The 18017-nt window shown below is 44.2% G+C and overlaps 1 protein-coding gene across 1 annotated transcript in view; it reads left to right on the top strand.

Moving 5' to 3' along the window:
* Window positions 1–18017, top strand: part of NR2F6 (nuclear receptor subfamily 2 group F member 6) — a 209385-nt gene that overhangs the window by 72005 nt on the left and 119363 nt on the right. Inside the window, exon 3 of the mRNA XM_044090635.1 lies at window positions 9645–10169. Within this exon, the coding sequence (XP_043946570.1) occupies window positions 9645–10169 (525 nt within the window). The remainder of the gene's footprint in view (window positions 1–9644; window positions 10170–18017) is intronic.

Here is an 18017-nt window from a genome sequence, read left to right as displayed (position 1 = left end):
GGCTGCATTTTCAGGACCTCCCAGATGATAATGAGATTCAGTTCTCCCTTGGTTAGAAATTTAGTGTTTGCCCCCTCTGCTGCAGAGGTGACCCAAAAGAGAGATTCCCTTTATCAACTTGCTCCTTTTGTCACAATGATTTTACAGCCCTCCTTTCCAGATTATCAATCTCCTTATTCAGTTTTGGTGGTAAACACTCTCCACAAAATTCAGGTAAACAGACTTGTAAAGACAAAAGTGTCAAGGGGTTTCCAAAAAGAAGCCTCAAACTTCCCAAACCAAGGACAGTCTACCAGGTCTGAATGACTGTTTGAGACCTTGTGACCCCCTCACACCCTGGCCTTTTTTTTTCTTTTTTATAATTCCGCTTGTTCTTCATCACGTTTGTCCCAAGGAGTGGCAGAATTGGTTCCCCCTTCCCAGGTGGGGAAGGATTTTTATTCAGGGATTTTCCTAGTGCCAAAAAAATATATGCTTGAGAACCAGTTCTGGATCTTTCTTTCCTAAACCTGTTTTGTGATGGTGTTCAAATTCATAATGATGTCCCTTGACAACCTTTTTACCTTCTCTTCCTCTCTCAAGTTTCTTGGCAACACTAGACTTTAAAAAGATGCTTATCACATCCCTCTTCATCCAGACTTCTGATATTTCTTAATGTGATCCAGTCATGCAAAACCTTATCAGTTCTCTGCCTAAACCTTTGGATTAACCACTGCACCAAGAGTATTCACAAAAAGTCTAGCTCCAATTATAGCTCATTGCAAGCTACAGGGTATCAGCATTTTTCCATATGTAGACAATGTGCTTATCTTTGTAGAGTCTCTTTCAACATGTTAAGTATTTGCCTCTCAAGTCAGAGATCTCATACAAGTTGGGATTCCAAGGGAATATTTAACTCCTTCCCACAGGATTGCTTTCCCTAGGATGTCCGGTAGACATCTCAGTTCAAAGAGCTTTTCTCCCATATGAAAAATATAGATCTTTATTGAGATCTATTTCTGTATAGGTCCTTTTGAGTGGCATTTTAAATGCTTTATTCCATATGTTGTTCTAATTTGGGGGTGGGCAATTAATTTTCCTTAGGGGCCACATGAGAAACTAGAGCTGTTTTGGATGGCTGGAACCATAGGCTGAACTCCATTCTGCTCCACATTAATTTTATCGCTTTATAAAAAGCAGTAAATTGTATGGTTTTTATTAGTTGCTACTGGTAGATGTCATGTTTAGGCTATGAAAATGTGAAATATGCATAGTGAAAACACCAACATTACATCACTATTTAATAAGCAGTTAGCCTAGTACTGTACTAATCCTATAAAATTGCATTTGGATTTAATTTTAATAGTTATTTCAAACTTTATAGCACTAACACCAATAGACATTTGCCAAATGAAGCGGTACAATCTCACAATGAAAACAGACTTGTCCTTAAAACTTCTCTGCCCTTCAAAATCACTTTCATTGAAACAGCATTGAAACTCACATTCAAAGAAAATGCATCTGGCCAATGGTGTACAAAGTTTACCTCTGGGTTGTTTCAGTCCCTTGCACGTTTTTAGGCTCATGGATACAGGAATACATTTTCCTGATTGTATTAAATTATATTCCCTGTATAATACAGCACCACGTTAGAGCACGTTTTAATTTTGTAGTTTCAAAACATTTTTCTAGTAAGAATTGAAACAAAATGTATGAACTTGGAATGAAAAACCTGCCCAGTTCAGAACATTTCATTAGTAAAAGTCTGTACTCAAAACTTTTGTCATTGCAGTCAACCAATATCAGTCAATGGCCAGTCTGTACAGTAGTAAGTTATCTAAATCTCACATTAAAAGGGGTGGATGCTGCAGTTCTCGATTTTACAGATCTATTTAAAGTACAACACAGTATGGAATCCGCAATCCTTCTACATACTGTGGGTGTGGAACCCACAGCCTTCTGCATCAAAAGCATGTATACTACCTGTTCTGCTACTTGGCAATGCTTTTAATTTAACACAGTAGTGATTATCATTTGCTAAACAACAGTTGCACATTGTAAACCCACTTGGCATAAGCAGCACTAAACTTCTGTTTCCCTGAAGCTCTCAGCTCCTTGTAAAATATACTGACACACGCTCTTGTAGAATGCACTTGACACTCGGCCATATTTTTCAACTTTGTAGCACAAATAATCTGGGAAAAGTTAAATTTTATTTGGGGGGGGGGCAAAGGCTCAAAGCCCGGCATACATTTTAAATATGGCTTGTACATAATCTTAAAGTTACTACAATAAAAGGTTTTGTGTTACTGTACCATGCATTTCCTGAAAGATGGTCACAAGTCCTTTTCTCCCAATGCACTCTTTGTTAAAGGGTAAGTACCCATCCCCAAAACAGCCTTATAAAAAGCAGTTTCTCATTGGTGGTGGGGGTAGAGAATGCAGGCTTTTGTTTCTTGTGCCTCTCTTCCCTGGAGACCCTCCGGCTGACCACCTGGCTACTCCACTTCCATCCGTAGTCAGGTGTCACGATTTTTCTCCTGACGTAGTCTATGTTCTTTCGTCCTCTCATAAGCCATCCACTAGGAAGGTCTACTCTAGCAAGTGGAAAAGGTTTTCGGTATGGGCCCAGTCAAAAGGTATTGACCCCTATACAGCTCCCATTGACTGTTTTGGAATTTTTGTCTCATTTGTTCTACCAAGGGTCTGCCTCAGCCACCATCAAAGTTCAGCTAGCAGCTATTTCTAATTATCATGTGGCTTATAGACCTAGCTTAATGGCACACAGGCTGTGTAGAGCATTCCTGAAAGGTACTCTTCTCTTTCATCCCCCTGTATCTCAACCTGTTATGCCCTGGGACCTCAATTTTGTTCTGCAGGCCCTCACTCTCCCACCCTTCGAGCCCGCGGGTTCCTGCGATTTAAAGTTTCTTACATGGAAATCTGCCTTACTGATAGCTATTACATCAGCCAGAAGAGTATCAGAACTCCAGGCCCCATCAGTCAAGCCCCCATATTTGATGTTCCATAAAGATAGGGTCTCTCTCAGACCAAACTTCCTTATCTAATATTAATCAGTCCATAGAGCTGCCGGTCTTCTTCCCCAACTTCTCTAATAAGGCAGAGTACCAGTTTCACCTGTTGGATGTTCATAGGCAACTACGCTTTTATCTACACAGGACTACAGAATGGCGGAAGTCAGACCAGCTCTTCGTTTCGTTCTCAGAAAATCGCTTGGGGTCTGCGGTCTCCAAGGTCACCATTTCTAGGTGGATAGCTGGTTGCATCTCTCTTATTTACCAGGCAGGGGGAAAGAGCCTGCCTTTTCCAGTCAGAGCACATTCTATCAGAGCAGTTTCCACTTCCACAGCCTTTCAGGCTAGGTTATCGATGGATGATATATGTGCAGCTGCAACATGGGCTTCTCCTCATACGTTTGTTTCCTATTACAAATTGGATATGGTGTCCAGGGGCAGGTCATCTTTTGGCTCCACAGTGCTCAGGAGTATTTTCCATTGAGCCACCCAGGATGTAGGTGCTAGGGACACTGTCCCACAAGTGAAGAATGTAGGCGAGATAGGACTGCATATCCTCAATTAGTTATGTACTCACCATAATGTTAGATGTATGTAGTCCATCTCGCCTCACATTCTTCATTACCCACCCACCATCCCCCAAGCCTGGAGGATTTGGAGCATCTCCTTATATATCTCATGTTACTAGTCCCTCTGGATAATTTGTTGGACCTCGTTGTCATGAGTATGTGTGTATGTTTGAGTGATGGATATGATTTTTCTGTTGGCAGCAAACTAGATCTGGGGATGTGGAGCAGTGTATTGTGGGATACCATCTTAGCCCAGCCAATTAAAGACTTTCGCGCTAGTAAATAGGCCGAGTCAGAGCCGACGTTCGGCGCCAAACCCACAAGTGAAGAATGTGAGGCGAGATGGACTACATACATCTAACGTTATGGTGAGTACATAACTAATTGTTTCTTATTACAATAGTGTCTAGGCCCACTTCCCTTCAGTGTGTGTGCTCTAGTGTGTTGTGCTTTCTCTTTCAGGAGTGGCTGTTAGGCTGATCAGCCATAGCCCAAAACTAAGTCAGTCTTTACAAAATGCACAGAGTGTGGCCATAAGCTCTCACCAGCTGATGGTCACACTGTGTGTGTAATCTGTTTGGGAATGGCTCATTTATCTATTCAGTGTGCAATTTGTGCCGGTTTTAACCCTAGGTCCTTCAGGGATAGGAAGGCCAAATTGGTTGGCAGGGGTCTTCTCCCTGCTTCCATGCTGGATTCTACCACGCCCTCGGTTTCTGGTACTCGCTCCAACCCCCCCCCCCCCCCAGACAGAGACTCCAACTCCCGCTCGTGCTGGTTTGGGGGAGGGTAAGGATAAAGGCAAAGAATACAAGGATAGAGAAAGACACAAGGAAGACGGAGAGGAAGAGGGATAGATCTCGCAAGAGGTCTCTAGATAGGGAATCCTTCCCTAGCCCACCATCAGAGACTCTTGAGACCAGCTTCTCCTAGGCTCCACTCACCCCGTTACTCGCTGGAGACTTCTGATCCGAAGCCTTCCTCACCTTTGCTTCGCAGACCAACCAGATCGGAGTCCGTCGCCTCTTCGAGATAGACTGAGTCTTTCGGACTTGAACGTGGACAGGATGATGCGGAGATTCATTCAGACCCAAATGCAGATGAGAGTTTTGCTACGCCCCTCTGCCTCTGGAGGGGGGACCTCCATGCCCATCTTCCGTCCTATTTTTCCTTCCCTGATCCGTGCGGCTGCTTTGGGGTATTTGGATCCGAGACTCTTTGGAGCTGGTAGCTCGGCGTTGACTGTTCCTCCAACCTCGACTCCAGCTGTTGAGTTCCTTGGATCCAGCCAGTTTGGATCCAGCCAGTTCGGATCCAAGCGAGACTCTGAGCCGTGGACAGGGAGTCTGGCCCGAGGGAATGGATCCATCTTCAGTTCCAACCTTTTCAGATCTGAATCGTTCCCTTGGAGCTCAGGCTCCCCTTGCTTCGGCTCCGATCCCCACATTGGACCCGGGGAGAGCTTCTTCCTTGCCGGGTGCCAAGGAGGTGCGCACTCCTTCGGCGTTTGGAAGTGGTGGAGAGGGTTCTTTCCCAGGGATTGAGACCTCAGCCCATCTCCTCGGATTCCACCCAAACTCCACTGGATTTGGCAGACATCATGGAGATCCTCTACCAGAGGGGAGGTTGGTCAGTCCCAAAACCTTCTACGGATAAGTCCGTGTTCCTGGAGGCTTTTGGCAGGAGCCCATCTACTTCCTGGGTGTCCCTGCCAGCGGACCCCTTTGTGGATCTCATCACCACATGGGCATGGAAGGAGCCTGACACTGTTAATCCGATCCCCAAATGCCCTGACAAGATTCTTTCTCCTCCCACGGACAGACAACCTTGGTCTATAGGAGCCCCCGTTGACGCTATGGTGTTTGCAGCAGCCACCAAAAAGGAACTGGTGCAAGAGAGTTCTTCAGTTCGCCCTCCGGACAAGGAGTCTAGGTCAGTGGATAGGTTTGGGAAGCTAGTTTATTCGTCAGTGACCTTTTCCATCCGTGCACTGAACTGTTTGGCACATTTTACACGGCTGCAGTGAGACATTGTCTCAGAATTCACAGAGTCTCCCCCAGTGTCTTTATCGCAGCAGGACAAACAACTGTTCTCTGCGAAGATGTCGACTCTGAAATCTGCATCAAACATGTCCCTGCACCTCCTTTTCCACACCACAGAAGGAGCAGCTAGGGCGGGCGTAGCCACGAGATGACATGCCTGGCTGGCTGTCAGTTTGCGGACCCTTTCAAGGTGTCATTTACCAATGCACCCTATGATGGTTCTTTCCATTTCAGAAAGATAGTACGTGACACTCTTGTCCAGAAAAAGACGGGAAGACTTTGTCTGCCGTCGGGATCCACTTCTCTAACCCTCAGCGGTCCTTTTCTAGGAGCCAAAGAGGGCAAAAGATGTGGTTCCGGAAATCGTAGTTTTCCCTGAAGTTTCAGGACAAGTCATCCCCCAGAGGCAGAGGGGGACAGGATCGACTCCGACCCAGAGGTAGAGGGGGTCCCAGGAATTTCAGGTCTAGGGAACCTTTTTCTGACAGGCCCACGCAGCAGCCCTGAGGGGTTGCCCGACTGTCCTACTCTGGAGGCATTCGGGGGGAGATTGTCCTTGCACCCAGCGGAATGAGAGTCCATAACTGCAGATTGCTGGGTGCTACAAATAATATCCAGCGGCTACACTATCCCATTTGTTGCCCCTCCAAGTGCTACAAAATGCCTCCCAGGTGTCCCAATCACTCAACAGGGAAGCCGCAGCTCTAGAGGTTTCAAAGCTGCTTCACAAACGAGCCATCGGACCGGTCGCCCTCTTATCAGTCCGGATTAGGCGTTTACTCCAGGTTCTTTTTAGTGCCAAAAAAGACTGGGGACCTCAGGCCCGTTCTAGACCTGTCAACCTTGAACCTGTCTGTTGCCAAACAAAAGTTCCAGATAGTCACCCTACAACTGAATGTGCTCTTTAGACCTCCAGGATGCTTACTACCATATCAATATCCACAGAAGCTCCAGGGGGTTTCTTTACTTCCGGCTGGGAGCCAGTCGCTTCCAGTTTAGAGCTCTACCCTTCGGTCTCACCACAGTCCCCAGGGTGTTTTACCAAGGTAATGGCAGTAGTAGCAGCTCACCTGAGGCTTCAGGGAATTCAGTTATTTCCTTACCTGGATTACTGGCTGTTAACTGCATCCACCAAGCGTCTTCTTTTTCTGCCCCGAGACTACTTCCTTCTCTTGGCAGATCGGCTGGGGATTACAGTCAGTGTTCACATATCCCTTTTGCAACCTGTACAAGTCTTAGATTATATCGGGGCACAGCTAGACACTTTGCAACTAAAAGTCTTCTTAACGCCAGACAGGATCTTAAGCCTCAGGTTACCACATTGCTCTAATCATGGACCTTAGATTTTCAAAGGTGAGCGATGTTCTCCGAGCCTTGGGCTCTATGGCTGCCGTGATCTCTCTCCTCCCCTGTGCACGCCTTCACATGCGGGTTCTTCAATGGACTCTAGCTGTTCAGTGGTCTTGGCTAGACCTTCCCATGGATTTTCTGATAAGTATCAGTCACACCTGCAGGATGTCTCTCCTTTGGTGGCTTCATTCACCAGAAGTTGCAGCGGGACGCCTTTCCATGTCATCTCCAGCCCAAGCCACAATGACCACGGATGCCTCCCAACTCGGGTGGGGGGACATTGTTCGGGAAGGACGGTCGAAGGCACGTGGTCCCAGATAGCCCAGATAGACCAAGTTGCACATAAATGCTCTGGAGATGAGGGCAGTGCTTTTAGCGTTGAAAGCCTTCCACACTGTCCTTCCTCTGGGTACGATTGCAATTCGGTCAGACAACATGTCGGTTGTCTGGTACATCAACAAGCAGGGGGGAACCAGATCTTATCCTCTGTGTCGCGAGGCCATGAGTGTGTGGGAGTGGGCGATTTTTTTCTACCGGTTTGGTTTCTGATCGCAACGCACATCCCGGGACACTCCATTTTAGCAGACAGATTGAGTCGGGCTGTTCCGCCGCCATACGAGTGGTCTCTGAAACGGTCAGTAGCGGAGGAGATGTTCCTTGCATAGGGACAGCCTTGCTGCGATCTCTTCGCATCTCCTTCCAGCGCAAAGTGCAGCGAGTTCTTCGCTCTGATTTCCCTCACCAGGGGATTCCCCCCAGAGACGCTCTAGTCCATGTTTGGCCCCCCGGGTTACTGTATGCTTACCCACCATTACCACTCATTCCAAAGTTTCTTCAGAAAGCTTGCCGACTGGGGAGCAAAGTGATCCTCATTGCCCCATTCTGGCCTCGTCAAATTTGGTTTGCCTTCCTTTGGTCTCATCATCTAGCTTCTCTGTGGATTTTGGATCCCTGCTCAGATCTAATCTGTCATCCTTCGGGTGCCTACCCTCCCAATCTGGACAGTCTCAAGCTGACAGCTTGGCTGCTCCACTTCCCTTGATTGCCAGGACTCCGGTCTTTCATCCCCTGTTAAATCTATATTAGTGGCTTCTCTTAGATTCCACTAGGAAGGTTTATCGCACTAAATCGAGATGTTTCTCTATGTGGGCCTCTCAGAGAAACCTGGATCCTTTTACAGCCCCTGTTCCAGCGGTGTTGGATTTCTTGACTAGTATTTTTCAGCAAGGAGCTAGTTCCTCCACAGTGAAATTACAGCTGGCAGCCATTTCTAACTTTCATGTTGGTGAAAATAAGATTCCCCTGGCCTCTTCTAGGCTGTGTAAAGCCTTTCTAAAAGGCACTTTTTGTTTGCATCCCCCTATCAAAGATTCGGTTCCTCCTTGGGACCTCACTTTGGTTCTCCAGTCATTAGTAACTCCTCCTTTTGAACCTGCAGCATCAGTGGATTTAAAGTTTTTATCTTGGAAAACCATCTTCCCTAGTGGCTATTACGTCGGCTAAGAGGGTTTCTGAGCTTAAGGCTTTGTCTGCTGTGCCTCCTTATTTGGCCTTCCATAAGGACAGGGTCTCTCTCCGTACAAGTCCTTCTTTTCTACGAAAAGTGGCATCTCAATCCAACATAAACCAAATTTACCTGTTTTCTTTCCAAATTTTCAGAACAAGGATGAATATAAACTTAATTTGTTAGATTTTCATAGACAACTTCGTTGTTGTCTTCCTAGAACACAACCCTTCCTGCAAGTCCGATCAATTATTAGTCTCATTTTCTAAACCTCGTTTGGGAAAGGCCATTTCCAAGGTTTCTGTAGCCAGATGGCTCACTCTTTGCATTTTACATATTTACAAAGCTAAGGGTTTATCTCCTCCTGGTCTGGTTAAAGCTCCCTCTACCAGGTCCATGGTGACTTCCGCTGCTTTTTTGTCTAAGGTTCCTTTGGATGACATATGTGCAGCAGCAACTTGGGCAAATTCACATACTTTCATCTCCCATTACAAATTCGATCTGATTTCCAGAGGTAGAGCATCCTTTGGCTCTGCGGTGCTCAGGAATATCCTTCCATGAGGGCCTCCCAGAATTTTTGAGTAGCTGCGGACTCTGTCCCACAGGTTGCAGATAAAATTAAGTTAACTACTTCAGATAAAGAAGTTATGTACTCACCATAATGTTCCATCGGAGTAGTTATACTTAATTGTTCTGCAGCCTTCTCGCCCTCCATCCCCTTGACCTTTTCATTTGAATGAATGTTAGGTGTATTTATTTGAGTTGCTAAAGTGTATGATTTCAGCAAACTCTGAGGGAAGATAGGAGATGGTGGTGTATTATGGGTAGTGGGAGGAGCTCTGAGCCGATGCTAGAAAAAAGTTTCCAGCTCGGATCTGATATGGATACAAAGACCCACAGGTTGCAGAAAGATGTATAACTACTCAGATGGAACGTTATGGTGAGTACATAACTTCTTTTTTATCTTCACAAAGAAGTGAGAATATGGGAAGTTTGCAAAACCTTTTTGAAATGGTTAGTGTAGAAGAAAGCCATCACTTAAGGACCTTGTCATGGGCTTATATCCGACTGTTAAGTGTGTGGAATTTTTTTTTTGTTTTTTTCCTTCAGAATTATGAAGCATTGTTAAACATTTATACTTTTTCTTTTTTTTTTTTTTTTTTAGCTGTTCAGAGAGGTAGAATTCCTCCAACCCATCCTTGTGCAAGTCCTAATGCTGCACCCAGTGGTGAATATTTCAATGGACAACCTCTTTCAGAACTGATTTCTCAACTTCTGCGGGCTGAACCGTACCCCACCTCACGCTTTGGGTCTCAGTATGCCCAGCAGAGCAGTGTCATGGGTATTGACAATATTTGTGAGCTGGCAGCCAGACTTTTATTCAGCACGGTTGAATGGGCGAGGAACATCCCATTTTTCCCTGAGCTGCCAGTTTCCGATCAGGTCGCACTGCTTCGGCTGAGTTGGAGTGAATTGTTTGTCTTGAATGCTGCTCAGTCGGCACTCCCACTTCACATGGCGCCACTGTTAGCTGCAGCCGGCTTCCATTCGTCACCAATGTCAGCTGACAGAGTTGTATCATTTATGGACCAAATCCGAATTTTTCAGGATCAGGTTGAAAAGCTGAACCGCTTAGCGGTGGACTCTGCTGAATATAGCTGTTTGAAAGCAATTGCTCTCTTTACTCCTGGTAGGTATTCTTAGTCTGTAACATTAATAATTTCCAAGGGGGCTGTCCAGTTTTGTTTCTTATTACTTGGTACAGATCATGAGAGGCATAATTTGTATAGTTGTAGGACTAACACAGCACTTAATCACCCGATACTTCAGTAACAGCTGTCCTGTAACGCAAAATATTTTGCAAGAATCCTATTAATTTCTTAAAGTCTAACAAGTTCGGAGTATTTTCTAAAGGTGTGGCACACTGATTTCATGTCTGATGTTGGAGTACTCCATTTATTTAGTGGGCTTGTATAGGAGAAAGGATGACGTGAGTAGCTGATTTAGGGAAGGAGATGCATTTACACTGCCCTACAAACATTGAAAGTTACCTGCATTGATGTTATTGGATTGTACACTGTAAGATTTTTTTTTTTTTATGAGGAGGGGAGACCAGGCAACATGGAGAGGCGCACACACACAAAAAAAAAAAAAAATCTGCCCTTGCAGTCTGAATTTCAATGTCCTATGAATTGTGGATATCTTGTGTGCAATTTTTCTCTCTCAAGAAGTAAGGTAGGATATAAGTTTGCAGTAGTTCTTGAGAGTAAATGGAGTAAAGAAAATTTAAGGAAAAAAAATTCATAAATCAAAGTGATAAATTTTTTTCCCACATCTGTTAATTTGTTTAGTCTAGTCGTAAGTGGTTCATTCTGTTTTGAACGTGTTATCCTGAATTTTCCCACATTCATGAATATTTAGTGTTTGGCTGTAAGTAATTTTGTGTGTACTGAAGGTATGTATCAAATCTGTTGCCTTAATTGAAGGGTATAGTCCTCCAATGGGGAGTGGCTTCCTTACTATTTGGAGTTTTTCCCTTTCTCTTTAGGGATGCTCCTGGTGTGTCTGTGTGTGTGTGTCTGTGTGTGTGTGTGTGTGTGTGTGTCTGTGTGTGTGTGTGTGTCTGTGTGTGTGTGTGTCTGTGTGTGTGTGTGTCTGTGTGTGTGTGTGTGTGTGTGTGTCTGTGTGTGTGTGTGTCTGTGTGTGTGTGTGTCTGTGTGTGTGTGTGTCTGTGTGTGTGTGTGTGTGTGTGTGTGTGTCTGTGTGTGTGTGTGTGTGTGTGTGTGTGTGTGTGTGTGTGTGTGTGTCTGTGTGTGTGTGTGTGTGTCTGTGTGTGTGTGTGTCTGTGTGTGTGTGTCTGTGTGTGTGTCTGTGTGTGTGTGTCTGTGTGTGTGTCTGTGTGTGTCTGTGTGTGTCTGTGTGTGTCTGTGTGTCTGTGTGTGTCTGTGTGTGTCTGTGTGTGTCTGTGTGTGTCTGTGTCTGTGTGTGTCTGTGTGTGTGTGTCTGTGTGTGTGTCTGTGTCTGTGTGTCTGTGTGTCTGTGTCTGTGTGTCTGTGTGTGTCTGTGTGTGTCTGTGTGTGTCTGTGTGTGTCTGTGTGTGTCTGTGTGTGTCTGTGTGTGTCTGTGTGTGTCTGTGTGTGTCTGTGTGTGTCTGTGTCTCTGTGTGTGTGTGTGTCTGTGTGTGTGTCTGTGTCTGTGTGTGTGTCTGTGTCTGTGTGTGTGTGTGTGTGTCTGTGTGTGTGTGTGTCTGTTTAAAAGCAGTGTACCTAGTCTCTTCACTTCCTTTATTGTAATATGAATTGTCTTTAGATTTGGATCTGTTGTACTATCCAAAGTCTTTTATTAACCTTCTTACCTCACTTTCTCCAAAGCTGAAAACAATTGTGGGTACCCTGAACATGCCATGTGTTTGTTTAATGCAGTCTTTCATCTCAAAATTAAAAGTATATTTTTTTAATTTAACTAGGTTGCTAGAGTAAAAACAAGCTGTCTTTTTAATTAAAAAAAAGTCACAACAATTTAAAAGTGTAATAGAAGAATGTATTGCATTTAAGAGCTTTTGACTGCAAAAAAACATGTAGACTTCAAACATTATGGCTGAAAAACTACCAGCATACATAAATTATCTCATGTTTATGATCAGACGTTCGTTGATCTGCTTTTTAAACTGGGTGATTTTATGCTGTCCACCCCTACTATAAATTGAGCTTAAGCTGCCCACCCCTACTATAAATTGAGCTTAAACTTATCTCTTACTACACTGCTGTTGATATCTTGAATTATTTATTTGCCTTTTCTTGTGCTTATATTGAAAAGGCGCATTTTGCCTCTCATGGTCTGTTATGCTGATTTACTTTCTGTGAATTTATTATCTGGATAGCTATTGGATAAAGTAGTGTATTTTTATACTCTAGCAAGCACTTGCTTTTACGTCAAGAAGTCAGTGGATATTCGGTCTAGTGCACTGGGAGGTAGCCTGGTCTGTTTAGGTTGGGGAAATATTTGTGATATCTGCATGTAGTTTTATTGGCTGGAGGGCTCATCATGTTTTTAATGCCTTTATAAATTCTGCACAGTTGAGTGGCTCTTGACTCTTTACAAAGCAAAGACATTTATTGAATAACAGTTCTTTTTTATGCCGTTTAAAGTACACTACTTTATTTGTATCTTTAAATTTATTTGTGGTAGCATTTCACTCTGGAAACTTCTTTACTGTGCTTTACATTGGGAGGACTGGGATTATTCATCTGGTGGCAGTAGTTTACCTGGTCTATCTGAGCTGGGAAACACACAAAAGGGATCAAAATCTGTACGTTGTAGGTAGTTTGTATGGTCTTGTTGCACTTGGACTCTGGACCAGCTATTCTACAGGGTGTTTTTCTGCACTCTTGTGGCAGAATTGTGCCTATCCAGCCAGTCTGGCTTGGGGATTGCTGATGGAAGGCTGCTTGTCTGCTTTCCTGATGGATAGCTAGCCTAAAACTAGTTTCTCTCTGCTCATATTTAGGCCTTGCGTTTGCATGGTGCTGCTCTTTGTGCAGCGATTGTTGGCAATGCCCTTGTATAGATGCAAAAGTCTAGAAGATCACTGTATCCCTACATGGCTGTTAGTGAAACCCGTCAAAACTTTTCTGCTGATCTAGGAGCATGTCAGCTGTGCACTGAACAGCATTGCCTTATTGATCGACCTTAACCTACACAAAGTGTAGGTCCCTCTTGTAGTCTCTGCACTACCATTACACTCCTGCCAAATTAACCCAGTCCCTTCCCTAATAAAAACCTACAATAATAGCCTGCTGTCATGTGTGGGTAGTTCCCCTCATCTCTCTGGCCAGCCTGATAGACCTAGACATCCTGAGACAATGTAGCAGTTGTCTGTTGTATATTGGCAACTGTTTACTTCTGAAACAAACGGTTTATGTGATAGATGTAGTTACACGATGAAATTGTAGGAAAGACACTCGCATAAGGACAAATTGAATGCCAAAGAAGTTGTCAGCATACACACACTTTCCACACTAAATAAGGACATGCCACACAAACCCACTTTTGCAGAGGTGCTCACTAGTACCTTATCAAAAGATCAGAGGCTTCCCAAACAGAAACCACTTACACACATAACCATGCAAAAAAAAAAACTAGAACGCATAACGCACACACCAGTTCCTCAACTAATAAGCCCTTAAGGTGTAATGCCACAAAACCTAATGTATTGGTCATAGTTGACTCCATTGTGTGAGACACTGATGTTCACCTCACCAGGCTGGATAAGGAGTGGGTTATGGTTAACTCTATATCAGCTGGCAGGATCTCTCAAGTCACTGAAGCACTCAAGTCTCACTCGACCACAAGTACTTGTATGATCGGGGTCCATGTGTGGGTGAATGACTTGAGATGTACCTCACTGAACTATATGAAGAGATGTGACTGAGCTCTCAGGTTGTGTGTTGCAGGCAGGTATATGCCTAGTCTGAAGCAGCATTCTGCCTTCTCCAAGGTTGATGCCACAATACAGACAAAAAAATGATTTACTTTAACAATTGGCTTAGCTTCTTGTCAGTCCAAGGGATTCAAAATCTGTCTACCTGGGAAGATATGGTAGACAGGACATGCTACTTTGTCAGAGATGGTCTTCACCTGTCTCCTCTAGGCTTTTGGATAGTGGCAAAGGCATTAGCCACTCTGTTCCTTTTTAGGCAGTGTGAAAATAACCAACCTCCCAACATAACAAAATCCTCTCTAGATGAACTCAAGGTACTGCTGCTTAATGCTAGGGGTCTAAACAAACTGCAGACTTTGGAAGCGCTCCTCACTTTGGACGATGCTGACATCTATGCAGTCACTGAGACATGGTTCAAAGGTCCTGAAAACACCCCAGCCGTGCAAGCAACAATGCCGTCCATACATTCAGAGTCTGAGGCATTTCCATCTTCATTAAGGATAAGTGAACCTCGAGACTGTTCCAACAGTATTACTCTCCTGAGCTATTGCAGGCAAAGCCCCCACCAGATTTTATCTAGCTGTAGGTCTCCCACCATGAAACAGGAAAAGCGTACTGCATACCTGGACCTACTGGAGTCGCTTGTCATATAGCCCACTATCTTGGTCATGGATGATTTTAATTATCCTACCATCGACTGGGAAATGTACACAACCACCAAACATGCTGGTTCAGAGGTTCTTATGCTACGTTATTGCAAATGTTCTGACACGGGCAGTTAGCACACCCACAGTAGGCTCAGATGTTCTGAACATAGTACTCGCTAATATTGTTGAGCTCTGCACCCCTCCCCATGGGATGTCCTCTCCGGTAAAATCAAACTATAAATCATTGTCGTTCGATGTAATTAAAAGACCGGATACCCCATCAAGCTCAAAAATGCCTAATAATCCTAAGAATTTTCTAAGACAAATTCCTTCCTACTAAGTAATGGTATAAGTTTCAAAGCCTCTTCAAGCACATAACAGACTCCAATGCAGAGGTGTACACCAATGGCCTGTGCTCAGCTGTACTTGACCGGATTAAAACCAGGTCTTGCTGAAAAATCAAGCCATCCTGCTGGACCCGTAGTACAAACAGGCTGTACAACAAGAGAAAGAAATTGTCCAAGAACAAGAGGGAACTGGTTCAGCAGAGGAAGAAATCCTTCTGTAACGTTAACAAATAAATTACTGACTTTGTCAAGTCCACCAATGCTAATTACAAAGCAAAAATAGCCTCCCTAGCTAAGGATAATCACAAGGCATTCTTTAACTACATCCAGAATCTAAAAGGGAATACCCAGCTGTGTGCTGAACTGGTTGTGGGTGGTACCATCCATACTCAACCGGAAGTGGTAGCCAACCTGCTAGGTGACTGATTTGGGGAGAACTTCACCCCCCCCCCCCGCCCGTTCCTTCCAGTCATCCCCCCAAAGTATACCTGTCTCCATTGTTCATTGTATTATCTCAAGAGAGCAGGTCATCTTGGTGCTCTCCAAGGCCAAAAACACATGGCATCAGTGGGACCAGACAACATCCCAGGTTGCCTTTTAAACAACTTAAAAGATGGCCAAGCAGACCCACTTGGATCCCTGTTTAACCCCAGCCTGAAAACCGGCTATGTTCTGGCAGAATGGAGGACGGCAACAGTAATCCCTCTGCACAAAGGGAGAATATGAGCTGACCCTGGGAATTATAGTCCCACAAGCTTCACTAGCCTCATCTGCAAGGCCATGGAAAGAATCATTATGGGCCTTGTTAACAGGGACATGGGTAATCTCCAAACTCTGGACCCAACACAGGTTGGATTCGTTAAAGGTAGATCATGCCTGTTCATGGTCAACTTCTTCAAGAAAGTCACCAGGGCCCTGGATTGAGGGAAAAGACCATGCATAATGCCTGTGTTGACCTAGCCAAGACATTTGACACAGTCCTCCCACTTTGGTATTGGAGAAACTCTCCCATTTAGAAATTGACCCTTTACATTACCAAATGGGTAGCCAAGTGGCTCATCAACAAGACACACATACTGTCAGTGGGTGACTTCACCTTTAGAAAAAGTCCAGTCACCAGTGTGTACCACAGGGTTCTGTACTGGGCCCCTTATTGTTCAGAATTTATTTCACAGCAGTCCAAATTTGGACAGCCTGTGGATGACCAAGTTCACTGACTTATCACAAATGAGAAATCATCGAGTCCCCCAGTTATGTTAAGATACTGCAGATAGGGTTTTACCCAGACAAATGATTTGTGCCAAAGCCACAGATTAAAGCTAAATGCAAACAAGTGCATTATTATTCTTTTTGGAATAGCTGACATCTGTGCTAATTAATTATAGACAGCACCCCCTAAATGTAGACCCAATGGTACATGACCTGGGTCCACAAGTTGATAGCAGTCTGAACTTTGACCACCACGTATCCACAGTAGAAAGGAAATCGTATGTGGCACATCTTAGATCTAGATGCTATGCCTTTACTTATATTGATGTTATAATTCCATTTTACTCTGCCATCATCAGGCCAGTAATCGAGTACAGTGCTCCCTTTTGCATGTACCTCAACCAGACACCTGCAACAACTGGGGAGATCAGAGGTACACAAAACAAATCTTGTGCAGAAATACTGAAAGCCCTTTGACTGTATTCTGTCTCCTACAGATTAAGGGGTGACCTGTGCCTGGCTTACAGGGCAGTCTCTGACCCGGCCCTGATGGAAATGCTTCGCATTTGAAAATTAAACTGCAGGAAGGTTACTCACTCCAGGGATCTTAACCCAGCCTCTAACATTAACAGATCTTGCTGGAAAGATACATCTCCCAAAGACTGCCACTTCGCTGGAACATGCTTCCAATTCACTTGAAACAGAGCTCCTCCCTGACCTTCAAAATGCAACCTAGATCAGTGGATGGGTGACTGCATATTCACTACTGGGGTGGTGCCCATGTCCCTCCTGAACAGAGTAAGTCAGTATTGATTACCATAGATCCTTACCTCTGACAACTGGGGCAACTCTGGATAAAAAATGATTAAGCTTATAAGGCTCTAGGGCCGTTAGTGTAATAACCTCTGTGGACCTGTAAATTACATATACATAAAACAGGCAGTGATAAATACTCCTTTGAATTACAATGCAGTAATAATCACTCAGTAGTTTGAGGTTTATCATACTTAAGAGCTCACTTAGACCTGGATGTTTGTCAGTGTTCAGTTTTAGCTGTTACAACAACTGTTTCCTTCAGTAAGCAATCCAAAATCCCACATCTTTGGTTTAAAATTGCTAGAGATCACAAAACTGATGTGAATCATGTCTACTAAATCTTGCTATCCTTCCTCCTTGCCATTTCTCACCCTGGACTGTAACTTCTGTCTCGGGGACATCTAGGCTATTCAAGCTAGGGGTTGAATTTGTGAACACCTATCTGATTATCCGAGTCTGTTTGAAAGAAGATAAAGCAGCTGGATATCTCTCTGCAGGGGGGAGACTAGTCCAGACGTGAGGTAGGAGCTGCATAATGAATCTTTGTCCTCCTCGTTCTTTGCTTCTTAAGTGTGTGCCTTTCTCAATGTTTAAACAGAGTTTATTAGAATATCTGTTGCGTAAATCTCACACTTGCTTCTTAGTGGCTTTACCCACATAAAAGCTGTCACAAAAGGTACACAATGCAAAACGTTGCCTGAGCTGGTTGTAATGGTAAACAGCCAAGAACATTTGAAGTATATGCATGTCTGTTTGAACAAGTAAACTGTGTACTTTTGCTGTAGCATTAAAATTGATAGATAATATGAATCGTCATTTTTTTAGAGGTTTCTCATGGTGCAGAATCATTCATAGCGTGCATGAATTGTGCTGCAGATGGTGTGTGATCATTCAGCCCGACTACCATAGTTGGGCTATCCCCCCCAGTGGGAGACGCCCATTCTACCTACTCTGTGGAAACAGAAAGACCTACTATGTAGCGTCACCTGTGCCGCCATTGGTTTGGGGTTTTTGTTTGAGTGATTGAGATTCTTTCAGTCAGTTCATCCAAGTGAATTACAGAGCTGCAGTAACTGTAT

The sequence above is a fragment of the Protopterus annectens genome, chromosome 13.part0, assembly GCF_019279795.1.
Source record: "Protopterus annectens isolate FY-2018-M chromosome 13.part0, PAN1.0, whole genome shotgun sequence".
Classification (NCBI taxonomy): Eukaryota; Metazoa; Chordata; order Ceratodontiformes; family Protopteridae; genus Protopterus; species Protopterus annectens.
This window is presented reverse-complemented; position numbering and strand designations above follow the sequence as displayed.